Source organism: Triticum urartu, chromosome 5A (assembly GCF_056163025.1).
Source record: "Triticum urartu cultivar PI428250 chromosome 5A, HENAU_Tu73, whole genome shotgun sequence".
In the NCBI taxonomy this organism is placed as follows: Eukaryota; Viridiplantae; Streptophyta; class Magnoliopsida; order Poales; family Poaceae; genus Triticum; species Triticum urartu.
Genome location: NC_141877.1, coordinates 110,393,444 through 110,411,346, shown reverse-complemented (window position 1 = coordinate 110,411,346; position 17,903 = coordinate 110,393,444). Strand labels below are relative to the sequence as shown.

Genomic DNA, 17,903 nt, shown 5'->3' with positions numbered 1-17,903 from the left:
CGATGATACCAGTGCAAGTGATGCTACCGAACTCAAGTGGAAGTTCGACGAGGACCTTGGTCGTTACTATGTATCGTTTCCTGACCCAGTTGGGACGATCGGGGACGAGGACCTTGGTCGTTACTGTGTAGTGGAGCCCAGTTGGGACGATTGGGGATCTAGCATTTGGGGTTATCTTCTTTTCATTTGGATTTGTCCGAAGTCGGACTATGTGTGTACTCTGGATGATGTATGAACTATTTGATCATTGTGTGACGTGGCGATTGTAAGCCAAGTCTACTTGTTCATTACATGGGATTGTGTGAAGATGACCCTTCTTGCGACAAAACCACAATGCAGTTATGCCTCTAAGTCGTGCCTCGACACGTGGGAGATATAGCCGCATCATGGGTATTACACCTGCGCCCCATTTGGCGCCACCCCCCCACGTCACGCCCACGTCCCGCCCACCACCCTCCCCGTCCATGGCCGACACCCCACCGAATTCCGGCGGCCTGGCCGTTGAACCGCCCGGAAAGGTGAAGAAGAAGGCGGCCAAGGGTCCAAGGAAGCCGCGGTCAGAATGCACGCCAGAGGAGCTCGCCAAGATGGACGCGGAATCGACGAAGAGGAGGAACCGAAGGGCGACCGTCAAGGGCAAGACCGCCGCGACCAAGTTCGCCTCCGAGCGCGATGTGGTGGAGGCCGCGCGGTGCAAGGCCGAGGTCGACGAGAAGGAGGCCATCATCAACAAAGCGCACGCCCTCCTCATGCTTGGCCTTTGCCGTCCGGCGGATTTCTCTGGTGCGGCCGTCGGCCCAGCGAGCATAGGCTCGTCGGTCGCCAGGCCTCAGCATTGCCCGTCGTCGACCACGCCTATGTCGCCCGGCTTTCCCCCGCCAAGGACGACGGCCAGACCCATTTTCGGGGTCGCCGGACGTTGGCGTGATCACGCCGTCCACCCCGCGCCCCTCGGCTGTCATCGACCTCAACGTCACGCCGGGGTCCAGCAGCGGCGGCCGGCCGAAAGCAAGCACAACCACCATTTACGGGCACCATGTCGTCGCCCCGTGTCCTGTTCGACGGAATGCCAACACCAACGCCAACGGTCGACGACCCCTTATCCAGTTCATGGAGGATGTGATCTACGAGGGTGGGCATGGCGGTGCCTACGATCCCGATGAGACCCAAAGTCAGGATGGTCGCGCCCAGTATGTTGCCGATGAAGAGGCCCAAGACCATGCTGACTACGACCATGGTGGCTCGTGGCATGACGACGATGACATCTATTGTGAAGGTGATGGTGGAAGAAGAAGGCATTGATATTGATATTGGGGGCAAGTCATTGTTCATCGACGAGCTCACCCAAAGAGCGAAAGCACAAAAGAGGAAGAAGAGCATTCGCACGGGTTCATATCCACAAGACGAGGACAAGTTGATTTGCCAATGTTGGATGAAGATTAGCCAAGATCCGAGGACCGGCGCGCAACAAAAAGGCCTTGTTTTTTGGACGAGAGTCCACAAAACATTCCATGAAAGAAAGATGTTTGAGCCCTACCAAATTACGAGCGACCGTGGCATCACCTCAATTCAAAAGAGGTGGTTGTTCATCCAACAAGAGTGCAACAAGTATTGTGCCGCACTTGAGAGCGTTGAAGCATGGCCCGTGAGTGGTCTCGGCACTGGAGGCATGGTATGCTCTCCTCATCCTAGTTCTTTCGTTGCTACGGCCATGAGACTTCGGCCTTATATATGTTTGCATGTTCAATTGTTGTTGATCATGTGGTGTAGGCATTTCAATCTTTGGAAGCATTCAAGGCCGGACACAATGACAAGCCATTCACTCTTACGCATTGTTGAACGATTATCAACAATTACCCTAAGTTCAAGGATCAATACCGTGAACTTCAAAGGAAGAGAGGCAAGAATACGGCCGCGTTGGCCGGAGGTGGAGATGGTGAGGCGTTGAAGAGGCCGAGGGGTAAGACCAACTCCAAGGTGGACGACATACGTGATGCGTCATCCATGGCCTTGCATGAGACTTTGCATGGCATGATGTCTCAAAAGGATGTGAGGCTGGCATGGGTGCTGGCCGCTGGCCCGCTGGCTGTGTGCCGACGAGAAACACATTCATTTTGGAGGCTGGTTGTTTTGTCGGCGAACAAAACTATTCATTTTAAAGGCTGGTTGTGTTGCCGGCGAGAATGTGTAGGCCGCTGGCTCTGTTGCTGGCGTGAACTAGGGCCGCTGACCTGAACTAATGCGTGGTATTTCGAAAATTGATGTTTGAAAATGGAGGCGGACAGGATGAGACCAAAGGATGCGTCCGCGCGTTGGGCGTACGGCCACCGCATTTCAGGACAGACCCGGACACGACCCCATTGCCTTACCAAAACGAACAAAATCCGAATAAAATGAACGTGCGTTTAGAGTGGTGCGCTAGAGTTGGCCTTGCATGTATCTAGCCATCATGGGTGCGCACATGACAACTGCTACCCTGCGCGATCGAGCAGCAGCACATGGGAAGACGCACATGAAACCGCACTGATTAATCGCAATGCAATGCAACCACGGGCATCTCATGTAGTACTGCGGATCTGCATATCTTCCCAGATCTGGGTGCTAGCGGTGACATGCAGGGGCTGAAGCTTCGTGAAATGCATGGCGTGGGCTGATCGTACGAATCCACGCGCGTAGTTGCGTAGGGAAGAAGATAGGCCACTGGAAAATCTGGACGTTGCAGACGCAAAATAGTATAGAAAACTTGAGATTATGTGTTAGTACTTGATTAGTTGGTTAGAGAAACGAGTAAAAATGCATTTGAGAGGAACTAAATGTCGAAATTCAGTACCAAGCTCCACTCAACAACTACAACAAAATCAGTCGCAGGCACTGGCACGGAAGCACGGAGATCTATGTGCCTGGTGCGTACTGCGGAGGAAGCAAGTTCCGAACTTCAGAATTCATGTTCTGTGGTGACTTGAGATTGTAAGAAAGAAGATGTTTATATTCGTCAGAGAAGAAAGAAGATGATTGTCGTCGAGACAGAATCTCCGGCGACCCTTTTCTGGGCACACTCAAATGCGATTCCCCCACAAATAGGAAAAGAAAAGTGTAAAGAAGTGTAGCGCACAGCTCACGCAGCGACATGCTCACATCGGATAAAAAAATTGAGGCAATCACAGAGATGAAATAAAAGAAGAAATGGTGCCATGTCCTGTCCTCACTGAGACTCAGACGACCTCCCGTCACTCTCTCCTGCATCCTTGCCTCTTCTCCACACTCATCTCCAAGGCATAAACCTCTCCCTCCCGATTTGGCAATCACCATTGTCAACAATGGCGGAACCCAAGGCGGCCAAGAGCAAGTCGTCGTCCAAGTCCAAGAAACACCACCAGCAGGGGGACGGCGAGGCGTCCAAGAAGGCGACCAAGGCGAAGGCCGAGGCCACGGCCGCTCCGGCGCCGTCGCTCGACGCTCACTTCAAGCCGTGCGCCGACGTGGCGGGCCTCCGCTTCGGCGCGCAGCTCGTCACGCGCGCGCTCACCGTGCGCCGCGCCGGCCCGCTCGAGCTGCCGCACCTGCTCCGAGTCGTCGTCCCCGACGCCGGCGCCGGGCAGAGCACGAAGGGCAAAGGGGCGCAGCCGCTGTCGTTCGCGCCGACGACGACCGCGTACATCCCGACCAACTTCGCTATCCTGGCGCACCACGCGTGGCACACGCTCACGCTCGGGCTCGGCACCAAGAACTCCAAGGCCGCCGTCTTCGTCTTCGAGTCGGCCGCCATGAAGGCCGCCGCCGACGCCGCCTGGCCGCAGGTCCTGCCGCTCGGGGACGTCGGGAAGCGCCTCCTCCGCGCTGCCCCGGGCGCGCCGGAGATGGCCCGCTTCAAGTTCCGCAAGGGCTGCGTCACCTTCTACGTCTACGCCGTCCGGACCGCCCGCGCGCGCGGGTTCGCGCGCGCCGATGAGCTCAGGGCAGTCATCGAGGCCGTCGCCAAGCTCAAGGACTTCTTGGACCACACTGCCATGCTCGCGCTCCCGGGTCAGAGGAGCATTGACGCCGCCGCTCCGGTCGGCATCGTGCATTGATGCAAAACTTACATTTGCTTTTGTGTATGTATAGAGATCGCTTCTTCTTTCTTTTCCATTTGTTCTGGCGTGTGATTAATTTCTGGATGTGACATCTAAAAAAGCTGAATTTGAGCACTTGTTTTGTGGATTGAGATGCTGAGGAATTCCTAAAATCTCTAGTTGATTAGTCCACCGGCGATTGGCCTCTGGAGATGTAACTGTAATTCACTCTTAGGCATATATATATATTCCAGGTTGGAAAATGGGAAGCTGATCTTAGCTCTCTCATCCTTCTGAGACAATACCTTGATTCTTCATGCTGGCTTGAAGTATACAGTACAAATTTGTCAAGAGTTCAGTTCTTGAATGTGACCCCAAGTTTTTATGCAAATTTGATCAGAATTGCCGAGCTCCTTTCTGCAATATTATAAGTGAATCTTCAACAGTGTTAAGTCTTGAGGAATGCTTCAGTTGGGGAGCATCCATACTGAGATGAAGTGCTGAGCTGAACTCCATCATTGCCTCAAGTTGAGCTGTACTTTACAGCCATGAGATTCTACTTCCAGGTCACAGGTCTCCAGAACGAAAGCCATATGATATTCCTCCTTCCTGTGTGGCCATATTCCTCCTTCCACAGTTCCACTGCCACTGAATGATTGCTTCTATTTTATTTGTGTGATGCCGCTACGTAATAGCCACAAATGCTCTGGAAACATAGCTCTTAATTTGCAGAGTATCATTTTCTTCCTCATTAGCAAGAGCCAATTCACAAGTGCAGAGAAAGGCTCAAGAAGCAAGCTCAAAAGGACAAGGGGATGCATAGAACAACTCACAATCTTGGTTCTGACACAATGATAATTGCATTAAAGCAAGCAAACAAATCAGCTTCCTTCACCATCGACATGCCACCATAACCCACATGGATGTAAAACAATTCACACCCACCTGGAGCACACAGCTGGTAGTGGGCAGAAGGTGACCAACCTGCTCACCCAAACTGCCAATGACCAAGCTCCAAAACCAGGCAATGTGATCATGCCCAGACCATGGGAAACCTCCAGGCATGGAGCTGTTGATGGCATGATGTGTTTATGTGCATCGTCCAATATCCTTTGCTCTCGAACAAAAGTAGATGCCTCGACAAAGGGCAAGGCAAAAGGGGCCTTTACAGATCTTGAACTATGATGTTTCAGCATTACACAGCAATACCAGTAACAAGTCTACTAAAGAAGTTGAGATCCATGAATTTGACCAAAATAAAATTCAGAAATACCAACTCTACTAGACGAGATATCAAAGGAAGGATATATTTCGATCTATTAAGTAGCACAATGTGGCCCTTAACAGGAGGAAGGATTCGATACAGTAGTTCAAGTAATTTTATTTATAACATGATAAGCAGCAGTGGGTTCATCAAGTACTGAAAACTTTCAAGGATTACAAACTGATCCTGAGCAGATGGGGAATGTTAGAAACTTGAAGGGGCTGGAACACATCATTAGATTAGTCAGGTGTGGCAACGCCTTGGTTAAGCTCAGCAAATCGCATGCCAACCCTCATGGAGTGCTTCAGGAACTTCTCGGCACAGCGGCGGACACACGACTCCTCTTGCTTGTCCAGCGTCTTCCTCCGGAATGTGTCAACACAGTCCTTGAAGCACGTCTCCACCAGCGCATTGTACATCCGTAGACTGAAACAACAAAGCAAATTTGTAAGCATTGTTCAGTTGCAGATGTTACAATGTAAAAACTATCGAAGAGTTGGTTGAAATTTTTGAAAGAGAATAAGGAGTATTAAGTTGTGGTAGGGGTGACAGATTCATGAATGACCAATCTGTCCACTCCGACTATATACACAAGGACTAAGGATTATTCTAGTGGGCAATACTATTTTCAAACCATCGAACATCTTTATTTCACCATAAATGTTAATTATGTTACCTGTGGCAACATAGACAGAATCACCTAGACGTTCTATAACAGAATCAAAATCCTTTATCAACTCCAGCATAAACTGATGGAACAATTCAGAGAGTAACCTTAAACAGCAATGTAGTGAACTTCTGCAAGAACTAACAAAACTAATCCAGATAACATATGTTCTTGCACTTCTGGTGCCAGAATCTACACCAAAATCAAAGACTACTGCAGCTGAATGGCTATCTGAATAGCTAAAAAACCTAAACTACACAATCAAAGGGCTATTTATTTTTCTTGCGGGTAATCAACAAGCTATTTAACGCAAGGATGCACGCTTCATCAAGAATAGGCACGAACCAACTCAGCTAGGTGAGATAATCCGACCACAATAGCCACTCAACCCAAGTGAAGATAGCAGATAACGAACTGCAATCCATTCAAATTAATCCCAGGTTTCAACTATCTAAGCAAAACAACAGGCAGCTCAAATTTAAACCTATCTCGCGCGATTTGGAACTTGAAGGGGCTGCAAACTCGCAAAAATCCTGTGGATACCTTGAAACTAAGCGCGCTAGTTCTATCGAGCTCGCACTCAATCTCCTACAGATTATATCTGAAAGAAATCATTGCCCAAGTGCCACAGATACACATCTTCGATAACTTATTCCTCCGCCATGAAAAACGCCTAGATAGTCAGAGGAACACACATGAGTCCCGACCTAATCAATGATTTTCAGGTAGCGCAAGATACAAGCTGCGACCGAAGGCTATCGAAATCAGATGACGGACGAGACAGGGATCGAGAGGCCGTATTATCAGAGGAACGTGTGGCGTGTACCTGTCACGCATCTGCAGCTGTTCGATCATGGCGGACATGCGCATCTTGTCCTCATCGGGGAGGTTGTCGAGGTCGCCGAGCATGCTCTTGTCCATGGTTGCCGCCGCCGCACGAAGGGGGAAACTCTAGGGTTCTCGGAGAGGGGAGAGGGGAGACGGCGAGATCTAAAACCTCGAGGGACTCGTTTTTCCTTTCTTTTATTAGATCAGATATACCAGGCCCAGGCGTTGTGCTGGGCTCGTCGTCCATATTGGGCCAGGCCCTTTGGGTTTCACCTGTAACAATTCCCTTCTTTCAGATTCAGCCCGAAACATGGCTAAAGCAAGATTTTTAGTCCGGCTATCTTATACTCAGAAAAAATTGGACAAAGACAGCTAGGGTTTGAGAGAGGAGCGGCCGCTGAAAGATTTACACGGTCCCTCTCTTTCTGTTGTCATCTTTTTTTTTAGGAAATGCCATCATGGTGGTTTATATTGCATGTGAGAATAAAGATACATCGCCTGATAAAACGTTTACTAGAAACCTTGGAGGCTCCGACTTCCAGACAATTGTTCGAGAAGTCTCCGAGTTCCTAGACAATACATCCGCCGCCATATTGGCCTCCCTAGGACAGTGATGAAAACATATCGAAATAAAATTGCGAGCTAAAAAAGAGCATTCTTCATAGATTGCCGCCGCTGGGCCGAGGGAATTGCCGCCATTCTGCATGATCTCAATTACCTCCATACAATCCGCCTCCACATAGATTTTGTTGCAGCCCATATCATTAGCCAGAAGAAGCCCATCCCTAAGACCCCGAGCTTCTGCTGTTCCGGCATCTTCCACGAGCGGAATATCAACACAAGATGCTGCCAAAAAAAAGCCTGTGTCATCACGTAAAATTGCACACGTACTCCCAGTACCTCTGTCTTGATCAAACGTAGCATCAACATTGAGTTTAACTAGACCATCCGGCGGCTTGTTCCATCCATGTCTCCTGATTCTCATATTTTTGGATTGTGCCCGTGTGAAGTTTTTTGCCAAAGCTAAAATTGCTTGTGCTGATCTCATTGGCTCAAAAAGGAGCTCACCATGAGTGAACTGGCGATGCTCCCACTGAGGGAGTCCTAGATTAAGGGGTCCTCGGGCGTCCGGGCTATGTAACATGGGCCGGACTAATGGGCCGCGGAGATACAAGATAGAAGGCTTCCTCCCATATCCGGATGGGACTCTCCTTGACGTGGAAGGCAAGCTTGGCGTACAGATATGAAGATTCCTTTCTCTGTAAACCGACTCTATACAACCCTACCCCCTCTGGTGTCTATATAAACCGGAGGGCTTAGTCTGTAGGGACAATAATCATCATCATACAGGCTAGGCAATTAGGGTTTAGCCATTACGATCTCGAGGTAGATCAACTCTTGCAACCCCTATACTCATCAAAGTTAATCAAGCGGAAAGTATGGTATTACTTCCATAAAGAGGGCCCGAACCTGGGTAAACATTGTGTCCCTTGCCTCCTGTTACCCTTGATCCTTAGACGCACAGTTCGGGACCCCCTACCCGAGATCTACCGGTTTTGACACCGACATTGGTGCTTTCATTGAGAGTTCCACTGTGCCATCGCCGAAAGGCTCGATGGCTCCATCGATCATCTACAACAACGCTGCCGGGAAGGAGATCTTTCTCCCCGGCCAGATCTTCGTATTCAGCGTCTTCGCACTGCGCGCCAACTCGGTTGGCCACCTGGAGCAGATCGACAGCTACGCCCCTGGTCACTAGATCAGTTTTGGAAATTTGAACTATGTCGCTGATATCCGAGGAGACTTGATCTTCCAAGGGTTCGCGACATCGACCACTACTCTGGCCTTAGATCCAGAATGCGTCACCAGGTCCGAAAGCGGGAGTTTAGAGCCCGCTGGACTCTCTGCAGCTATAGAGCTCAACACCGGAGAGCCGGAGAGTATAGCGCTACCGGCGGTCATCACAAAGCCGAGCTCTTCTCCGGACACTAGTTCCGAACCCTCGAAGTTCGCGTCATGCGAGTCCGGCCAAGGAACTACCGTCCCCATCCAAACCTCACTCTTAAACGAGGCCCTGGACTTAATGTGATCCTTCGCTATCACAGAGGAACCGCTTTCGAATTGTGCCCAGCCCGGACTGGAGGCTGAAAATAGGGAATTTTACTTCCCACCCACCACCCACTTTATAGCCACTGTCGAGGATCTAACCGACATGCTCGACTACGCCTCCGAAGACATCGATGATGCCGGAGAGGAACATGCCCAAAACCCGCCGGTCACCGGACGCTGGACGGCCACTTCCTCGTATGACGTATACGTGGTGGATACGCCTAAAGACGACAATGGCGATGATGAGAAAAACCCAGTCGAGGGCGAACCTCCTGAGATACCGCCAAAGAGTCGACATCAGCGGCACCGCTCTAAATCGCGCCACAGAAAGGACAGCAATACCGGCACCGGATACAATTATACTCCGGAGAGCGCTGAAGATCAAGAAGACCCATCGAACCAACATCCGAACAGGATGATCGGGAGGACGGGCAATTTGACCATGACGTGCAGGCAAGGAAAGAAGACTCGGAGGACAGTAACTATCTACCACTCTCCGAGGATGACGTGAGCCTCGACGACGATGATTTTATCGTGCCAGAGGAACCCCTCGAACAAGAGCGCTTTAAGCTCCGGCTAATAGCCACTGCAAGAAGTCTAAAGAAGAAGCAGCAGCAGCTTCAAGCTGAGCAAGATCTGCTCAATGACAGATGGACTAATGTCCTGGCAGCCAAAGAATACGGCCTCGAGCGCCCAACAAAGAGTTACCCAAAGCGTAAGTTGCTACCCCAATTCGACGATGAGGCACTGGAGCCCATACCACCCGCACGTAACGCGGTTGACGGACCTGAGCGACCACCACGCAGCCGGGACAGCGAGACCACTCAAGCCGAACACCGGCCCGCACCGCCTCGCCACAGGGGCAAAGAAACAATGGCCCCAGGATACACCTATGACCTACGGCAGGACCTGGACAGTAGAGCCGGCCTGACCAGATCAATCTACAGATCTAGGGGGCGTGCTCCAATGCGCGAGGACGACCATCATACTTGGCGTAACAGACACAACCTCACATGAGCCGAATACCGCATACGGCCTCCGTCCGAACTACGCCGCGATGTCGCTCGGTATAGAGGCGCCGCACACCCCCTTGAAGGAAATATGCCCTAGAGGCAATAATAAAGTTATTATTTATTTCCTTATATCATGATAAATGTTTACTAGAATTGTATTAACCGGAAACATAATACATGTGTGAATACATAGACAAACAAAGTGTCACTAGTATGCCTCTACTTGACTAGCTCGTTAATCAAAGATGGTTATGTTTCCTAACCATGAACAATGAGTTGTTATTTGATTAACGGGATCACATCATTAAGTGAATGATCTGATTGACATGACCCATTCCATTAGCTTAGCACCCGATCGTTTAGTATGTTGCTATTGCTTTCTTCATGACTTATACATGTTCCTATAACTATGAGATTATGCAACTCCCGTTTGCCGGAGGAACACTTTGGGTGCTACCAAACGTCACAACGTAACTGGGTGATTATAAAGGAGTACTACAGGTGTCTCCAAAGGTACATGTTGGGTTGGCATATTTCTGTCACTCCGATTGTCGGAGAGGTATCTCTGGGCCCTCTCGGTAATGCACATCACTTAAGCCTTGCAAGCATTGTAACTAATAAGTTAGTTGCGGGATGATGTATTACAGAACGAGTAAAGAGACTTGCCGGTGACGAGATTGAACTAGGTATTTGGAATACCGACGATCGAATCTCGGGCAAGTAACATACCGATGACAAAGGGAACGACGTATGTTGTTATGCGGTCTGACCGATAAAGATCTTCGTAGAATATGTAGGAGCCAATATGGGCATCCAGGTCTCGCTATTGGTTATTGACCGGAGACGTGTCTCGGTCATGTCTACATTGTTCTCGAACCCGTATGGTCCGCACGCTTAAGGTTACGATGATAGTTATATTATGAGTTTATGCATTTTGATGTACCAAAGGTTGTTCGGAGTCCCGGATGTGATCACGGACATGACGAGGAGTCTCGAAATGGTCGAGACATAAAGATTGATATATTGGAAGCCTATGTTTGGATATCGGAAGTGTTCCGGGTGAAATCGGGATTTTACCGGAGTACCGGGAGGTTACCGGAACCCCCTGGGAGCTATATGGGCCTTAGTGGGCTTTAGTGGAAAAGAGAAGGGGCAGCCCAAGATGGGCCACGCGCCTCCCCCTCCCCTAGTCCTATTAGGACAAGGAGAGGTGGCCGGCCCCCCTCTCTCTTTTCCCCCTCCGCGAATCCTATTCCAACTAGGATTGGGGGGGGGGAATCCTACTCCCAGAGGGAGTAGGACTCCCCTGGCGCGCCCTATGTGGCCGCCCAGCCTTCCCCCCCTTTGGTCCTTTATATACTGAGGCAGAGGCACCCTAGAACAAACAAGTTGATCCACGTGATCTTTTCCTTAGCCGTGTGCAGCGCCCCCAGCCACCATAGTCCTCGATAATACTGTAGCGGAGTTTAGGCGAAGCCCTGCTGCTGTAGTGCATCAAGATCGTCACCACGCCATCGTGCTGACGGAACTCTTCCCCGACACTTTGCTGGATCGGAGTCCGGGGATCGTCATTGAGCTGAACGTGTGCTAGAACTCGGAGGTGCCGTAGTTTCGGTGCTTGATCGGTCGGATCGTGAAGACGTACGACTACATCAACCAAACGCTTCCGTTGTCGATCTACTAGGTATGTAGATCATACTATCCCCTCTCGTTGCTATGCATCACATGATCTTGCGTGTGCGTAGGAATTTTTTTGAAATTACTATGAAACCCAACACCCCTATGCTTCACCGATGAGGTAATGGAGCACCAGTTCCCAAAAGGGTTTAAACCCGTAAACATTGAATCATACGACGACACGATAGATCCCGCAGTATGGATTGAAGACTTTCTTCTCCACATTCACATGGCTCGCGGTGACGATCTACACGCCATCAAATACCTTCATGTAACACCCACGATGCGGCTATATCTCCCACGTGTCGGAGCACGACTTAGAGGCATAACCGCATAGTAGGCATGTCGCAAGAGGGGTAATCTTTACACATCCCATGTACTGAATAAGAAAGATATAAAGAGTTGGTTTACAATCGCCACTTCACACAATACATAAATATGGCATTACATCATCCAGATACAATCAAGGTCCGACTACGGAACCAAAATAAAGAAGGACCACCCCTAATGCTAGATCCCCGATCGCCCCAACTGGGCTCCACTACTGATCGACTGGAAACGAAACAACACAACGAACACACACTTCATCGAGATCCTCCTTAAGCTCGGTTGCGTCATCTGCACTGGTATCAACGTCACCTGCAATTGGTTTTGGAAGTAATCTGTGAGTCACGGGGACTCATCAATCTCACACCGTCGCGATCAAGACTATTTAAGCTTATGGGTAGGAAAAGGTAGTGAGGTGGAGCTGCAGCAAGCACTAGCATATATGGTGGCTAACTTATGCAAATGAGAGCGAGAAGAGAAGCAAAGCACGGTCGTGAACTAGAAGTGATCCTGAAACTACTTACGTTCAAACATAACTCCAAAACTGTGTTCACTTCCCGGACTCCGCCGGAAAGAGACCATCACGGCTACACACGCGGTTGATGCGTTTTAATTAAGTTAAGTTTCAAGTTTTCTACAACCGGATAATAAAAAATTCCCATCTGCCCATAACCGCGGGCACGACTTTCGAAAGTTCAAAACCCTGCAGGGGTGTCCCAACTTAGCCCATCACAAGCTCTCACAATCAATGAAGGATATTCCTTCTCCCAGGAAGACCCGATCAGACTCGGAATCCTGGTTACAAGACATCTCGACAATGGTAAAACAAGACCAGCAAGACCGCCCGATGCGCCGACATCCTGATAGGAGCTGCACATATCTTGTTCTCAGGGCAACACCGGATGAGCAATCCGTACAACTAAAACCAGCCCTCAAGTTTCCCCGAGGTGGCGCTGCAAGGGGCTCTAGTTCGGACCAACACTTAGACAAGCACTGGCCCGGGGGGTTAAAATAAAGATGACCCTTGAGTCTGCAGAACCCAAGGGAAGGTGATAGGTTGTTAGTGAAAAATGTAAAACCAAGGTTGGGCCTTGCTGGAGGATTTTTATTCAAAGCGAACTGTCAAGGGGTTCCCATAACACCCAACCACGTAAGGAATGCAGAATCAAGGAACATAACACCGGTATGACGGAAACTAGGGTGGCAAGAGTGGAACAAAACACCAGGCATAAGGCCGAGCCTTCCACCCTTTACCAAGTATATAGGTGCATTAAAGTAAACAAGATATAATAATGATATCCCAACAATAAACATGTTCCAACAAGGACCAAACTCCATCTCCACTTGCAACTAGCAACGCTATAAGAGGGGCTGAGCAAAGCGGTAACATAGCCAAACAACGGTTTGCTAGGACAAGGTTGGTTAGAGGCTTGACATGGCAATATGGGAGTCATGATAAAGCAAGTGGTAGGTGTCACGGCATAGCAATAGAGCGAGCAACTAGCAAGCAAAGATATAAGTGATTTCGAGGGTATGGTCATCTTGCCTGCAAAGTTCTCCGAGTTGACGTAAGCTTGATCCTCGTAAGCGTACTCAACAGGTTCCTCGATCACATACTCGTCTCCCGACTCTACCCAAAGCAAGAACACAAGCAAAGGAAACCACTATCAACCACGGCGCAATGCGCAAGCAACATGATGCAAAACATGACATGATATGCGGGATGTAATATGCAATGCATATGCATGCTTCGGAAGGAAAAGATTGAATCAGGCCTCAACTTGGCAAACCAAGTGCGTCGCTGGAAAGATGAGTTGATTTCAGTCGAAATCGATATAAAGATAACCGGAATCGGATGCACGGTTTGCAAATGGCAAGCAAAACAAGAATGGCACGATTCTGCGATTAATAGCACAATGCCATCTAAAATGCAACAAGAAAATAAGCTACTGCACTCTAACATAACAACAAAGCACATGGAAGTGATCTAATCAAGATGCTTGACAAAAGATGAACACTGAGCTACGGCTAAATCACACAAGAGCGGGTTCAAACAAGCATGACAAAAGTGCAAAAGATATCAGCATCACAGACTTGGTGAAAATACTAACATGTCGGGAATTAACATCAGGAAGCAGAGTTTAGAGCAATATAACAACATGCTACAGGAACAGAACATAGCAATACAATGCATGGCATGAACCTACTCAAAGCATATAACAAAAGTCCCTTACTAACCATAAGCCAAAAAGGATCAGAAGATATGATGGCACCCGTATAAACATAGCAAGTTTCGTTAACAGATTCAGACTTAGCAGAAAACTGGACATGGCATAAACAGAATTATGAAGGCATGTTCATGAAGCTAACCAAAGCAAGAACAAACTCATAGCATGCATGGATCAACAACAACAACCTTGGCAAAATTGATTAACACGTAAACAATGTGCCAGGAACATTTTATAGCAAAAGTAGAGCAAGATTGAGTCATGCTACGGCACTCCATAAATGCAAACAGGGGCATGGATGGATAGAGCATAACCATATGTCAAAATCATCCTTACTGAACATACTCAAAAGAAGCATGGATCTCACTGTAGCAACATGGACACATGGCATAAAAATAACATCAGGGAAATGACTTAGTGAAATTTTTAAGTCCCTGAAATCAGCAATATCACGAGAGCTACTTTGCATGCTTGTGCTAGTCACCACATTGATCACAAAAATACATGGCATACACCCCTGTAAAGATGGCATGGCATAGCCCAAAACACATGCAGATCTCATGCCCATATGCAACACACAATAAACATGGCAAAAAAATGACAAATGCTCATAAACTGATAAGAATCAGGAACTAACATTTTATCGCACTCTTGCATCATACATTTGGGCATCAAGATGGACTCAAACAAGCACAATGCAATGGAACAAAATGAAGAGCACATCATGATGAACATTTTGATATATCATGCAAGCAAAACAATCTACGGATGAGGAGTTATGGTATGATGAACAAAGGCATATGACATAATAATTTCTGGGACTTAGTCGTTTCAGCACTGAGCGTCGAATAGTAAAAAAACGCACGGAGCGAGAGATAAGGGCATCGGTGGTGGCTCACCCAAATTGGCTCAGCCCAGGAAGGAGGAGGAGGCAGGCGGGCCTTGGAGGCGTTGCGGCCCACGAGGCCGGCGGAAGGCCCAGCCGTCCTTCTCCCGATCCCGAACGGGAGCGGAGAGGCAGGGGCGGCGGCGGTCGATGGCGGCGCCGGCGAGGACGCAGGACGGCGGGGATCCGATCTCCGGCGACAGGGCGAGGGCATGCGAAGGTCGCGGCCGCACGGGAGGCACCGGAAATAGACAGATCCGGGTGTGGGGACCCCGGATCCGGCCACGGCTCGGGCGGAGGAGCTCCGAAGCCGGCAGGGCTGGCGAGCTCGAGGCCATGGTGGGGCGGCGCACCTGCGGGCAGAGAGCGAAGGTGAGGGGAGAGGAGGAAGAGAAGGAGGGAGAGGGGCGGCGGATCTGGCCTGGGGCTCGGTCACCGGCGAAACTCCGGTGGCTGGAGCGGCGACGAGAGGCGGCGAGGTCAGGCGATGCGGGCGGCGGCGCTGGGAACCCGAGCGACGGCGGCGGGGCGCGGCCGCGGGCGCGGTCGGGCTCGTGCGGGCCCGCGATGGGCTCGGTGGGCCGCGGCCGTGGGGACGGCGGCGGCGTACAAGTGGCGGCACCGGATTGGGCAGGGGCGACGGCGGACGTGTCCGGCCGTCGAGCGGACATGTCCGGCGGTGCGGGGAAGATGGATCTAGGGTTTCACCGTGAAATTTCGGGGGGAGGTGCAAATATATAGGTAGAGGGAGCTAGGAGAGTCCAAATGGAGTGCGGTTTTTGGCCATGCGATCGTGATCGAACGACCGAGAGGATGGAGGGGGTTTGGATGGGTTATTGGTCCACTTTAGAGGGGTGTTGGGCTGCAACATACACGAGGCCTTTATGGTTCCCCGGTTAACCGTTGGAGTATCAAACTGACTCCAAATGGCACGAAACTTGACAGGCGGTCTACCGGTGGTATACCAAGGCTGCTTGGCAAATCTCGGTCTATTCCGAGTCTGTTTAACCCCCGCACACGAAAAGAGGCAAAAGGGGGCGCCCGAGGACATAGGAGCGCCGGATTGCAAAACGGACAATGGGGAAAAAGCTCGGATGCATGAGACGAACACGTATGCAAATGTGATGCACATGATGACATGATATGAAATGCATGACACACAAACAAATGACAAGGCAGCAACAGCGAATAACTGGAAGACACCTGGCGCAACGTTCTCGAGGCATTACAACACTCCACCACTACGAGAGGATCTCGTCCCGAGATCTAGGATGGCACCGGAGGGAAAAGGAAGAGGAAGATAAGAGGTAAAACTAAGTTGCTTCTTTGACAAATGAGTGAAACCAAAGAACCTTGCGAGGTTGAACAAATTGAAAGAAAGAATGCAACAAAGATGATTGAAGTTGAAAACACTCCGTTAGGAAAGAGGAACAAGGAAGAACAAATTCGGACATCACTCCGGTTGAAAAGAGATGCAAGACTTGATAATGCGAAAAGAACTTGAGTAGAGGGCACAACACTCTGGTTAAACAAGATAGAGAAGGAAAAGAATGATGTAATTTGGGCAGCATTCCGACTATAAATGGAAGAAATGTAAGAAAGGAATTAAAAGAACGATGGAGAAAACAACATCTTCTACCTCAAATGAGCTTGCAAAGGCATCCTTAGGCGAAGGGTCGAAAGGAGTTGTTGGAAAACCAACAACGAAAAGAGTAAGCTTGTTGTGGGCTTAAGGAAAACATCTAGAAATCTTGAGGTGAAATTCTGCCACTAACGAAAACAATAGATTGGATTGATATGAACAAGAGACGAGAAACTTATTTCACCGAGAGGATAGATGAAGAACTTGGATCATTTATAAGCACCATAAATAGCAGCAATCCTTAGGGAAAGCTTTAGGTGAAATATAACCCAATCTAACTCCAATGAAGAGATTGATGGATTTAAAATGCCTCATTCTTGATAACTTGTGAATCATGAAACACGAAGGAAAATTATCAAGAATGACATAACACCACCTCAAAAGATAAGGTAGAAAGAATTGCACTTCAGAATGCAAGATGAAGAATGCTTGAGCTCCTTTGAAAAGAATCTCGATGAACACTTCGAGAAGGAATTAAATCCTTTATGAACCATCATGTAGAGCCTCCATAAAGAACTCCGGTAACAAAAGAATGATCAAACAAAAGAAAAGAGAAGTTGAAAACACAAGGTGGAGCCTTGCAATGATTTAGATGGAGCTTCGCGACGAGATAATGCGGAAAAACTTGGAACTCCGGAAAATAAAGATGAACAAATTATATCAAGAATTTGACGAGCCTCCGGAATAAGGAATTAATCACTTGGATGAAAGAAGAATAAGAATTATGTTATGTGTATCCCTCACTAATTACATTGATGACAAGCAACGTATTTGGCATACCACTTATTCTCGTAGAAAGGATTAAGAAGAGATATGGTGCAAACTTTAGAAAAGTCTTCAACGAACCGCCGGTAGGATTGAAACAACGAATAAATTGATATGATAATGAAGGAAGAGAAATCTTGAATGAATCACCGTAAGAATTGAAAATGAAAGTAGCAAAAGGACAAAACACCGGGAAGATTTTGAAAACCAATGAAGATACTTGCTGGGATTTAGATACATGAGAACGAAGATATCATGAACTGATGAGAGGATATTTGAACGATTCACCGGTAAGATTTGGAGAACGAGAGCTGAAGGCTTGAATGCATAATTTTGAGATGATGGGCTCCGGAGAATCAAACTGAAAAGACAACTGAATTGCTCCGGATGGGTGAAAAGAATTCTCACAATCTAAAACAATTATGAGAGGATGGCATCAAGCTAG

The 17,903-nt window shown here is 48.8% G+C and overlaps 2 protein-coding genes across 2 annotated transcripts; one reads left to right on the top strand and one right to left on the bottom strand.

The window, feature by feature from the left end:
• The first annotated feature begins 2,997 nt into the window (after window positions 1–2,997).
• LOC125508068 (uncharacterized) lies at window positions 2,998–4,206 on the top strand. Its single transcript, XM_048672650.2, has one exon. It carries the CDS (start codon window positions 3,318–3,320, stop codon window positions 4,068–4,070), a length of 753 nt encoding a protein of 250 aa, XP_048528607.1. The 5' UTR covers window positions 2,998–3,317; the 3' UTR covers window positions 4,071–4,206.
• A 1,137-nt stretch (window positions 4,207–5,343) lies between these two features.
• On the bottom strand, window positions 5,344–7,003 carry TIM9 (Tim10/DDP family zinc finger protein). The gene is made up of 2 exons (XM_048672651.2): window positions 6,810–7,003; window positions 5,344–5,742 (listed from the first exon to the last, which is right to left on the bottom strand). Exons 1-2 carry the CDS (start codon window positions 6,902–6,904, stop codon window positions 5,556–5,558), a joined length of 282 nt encoding a protein of 93 aa, XP_048528608.1. The 5' UTR covers window positions 6,905–7,003; the 3' UTR covers window positions 5,344–5,555.
• Between the last annotated feature and the right edge of the window lie 10,900 nt (window positions 7,004–17,903).

What these genes read in the sequence shown, in the direction of transcription:
- LOC125508068 (XM_048672650.2), top strand. Translation starts at nt 3,318, where the DNA reads ATGGCGGAACCCAAGGCGGCCAAGAGCAAGTCGTCGTCCAAGTCCAAG.
- TIM9 (XM_048672651.2), bottom strand. Translation starts at nt 6,904, where the DNA reads ATGGACAAGAGCATGCTCGGCGACCTCGACAACCTCCCCGATGAGGAC. An exon ending in CAGCTGCAGATGCGTGACAG is followed by an intron (nt 5,743 to 6,809) that starts GTACACGCCACA and finishes TTGTTGTTTCAG; the next exon opens with TCTACGGATGTACAATGCGC.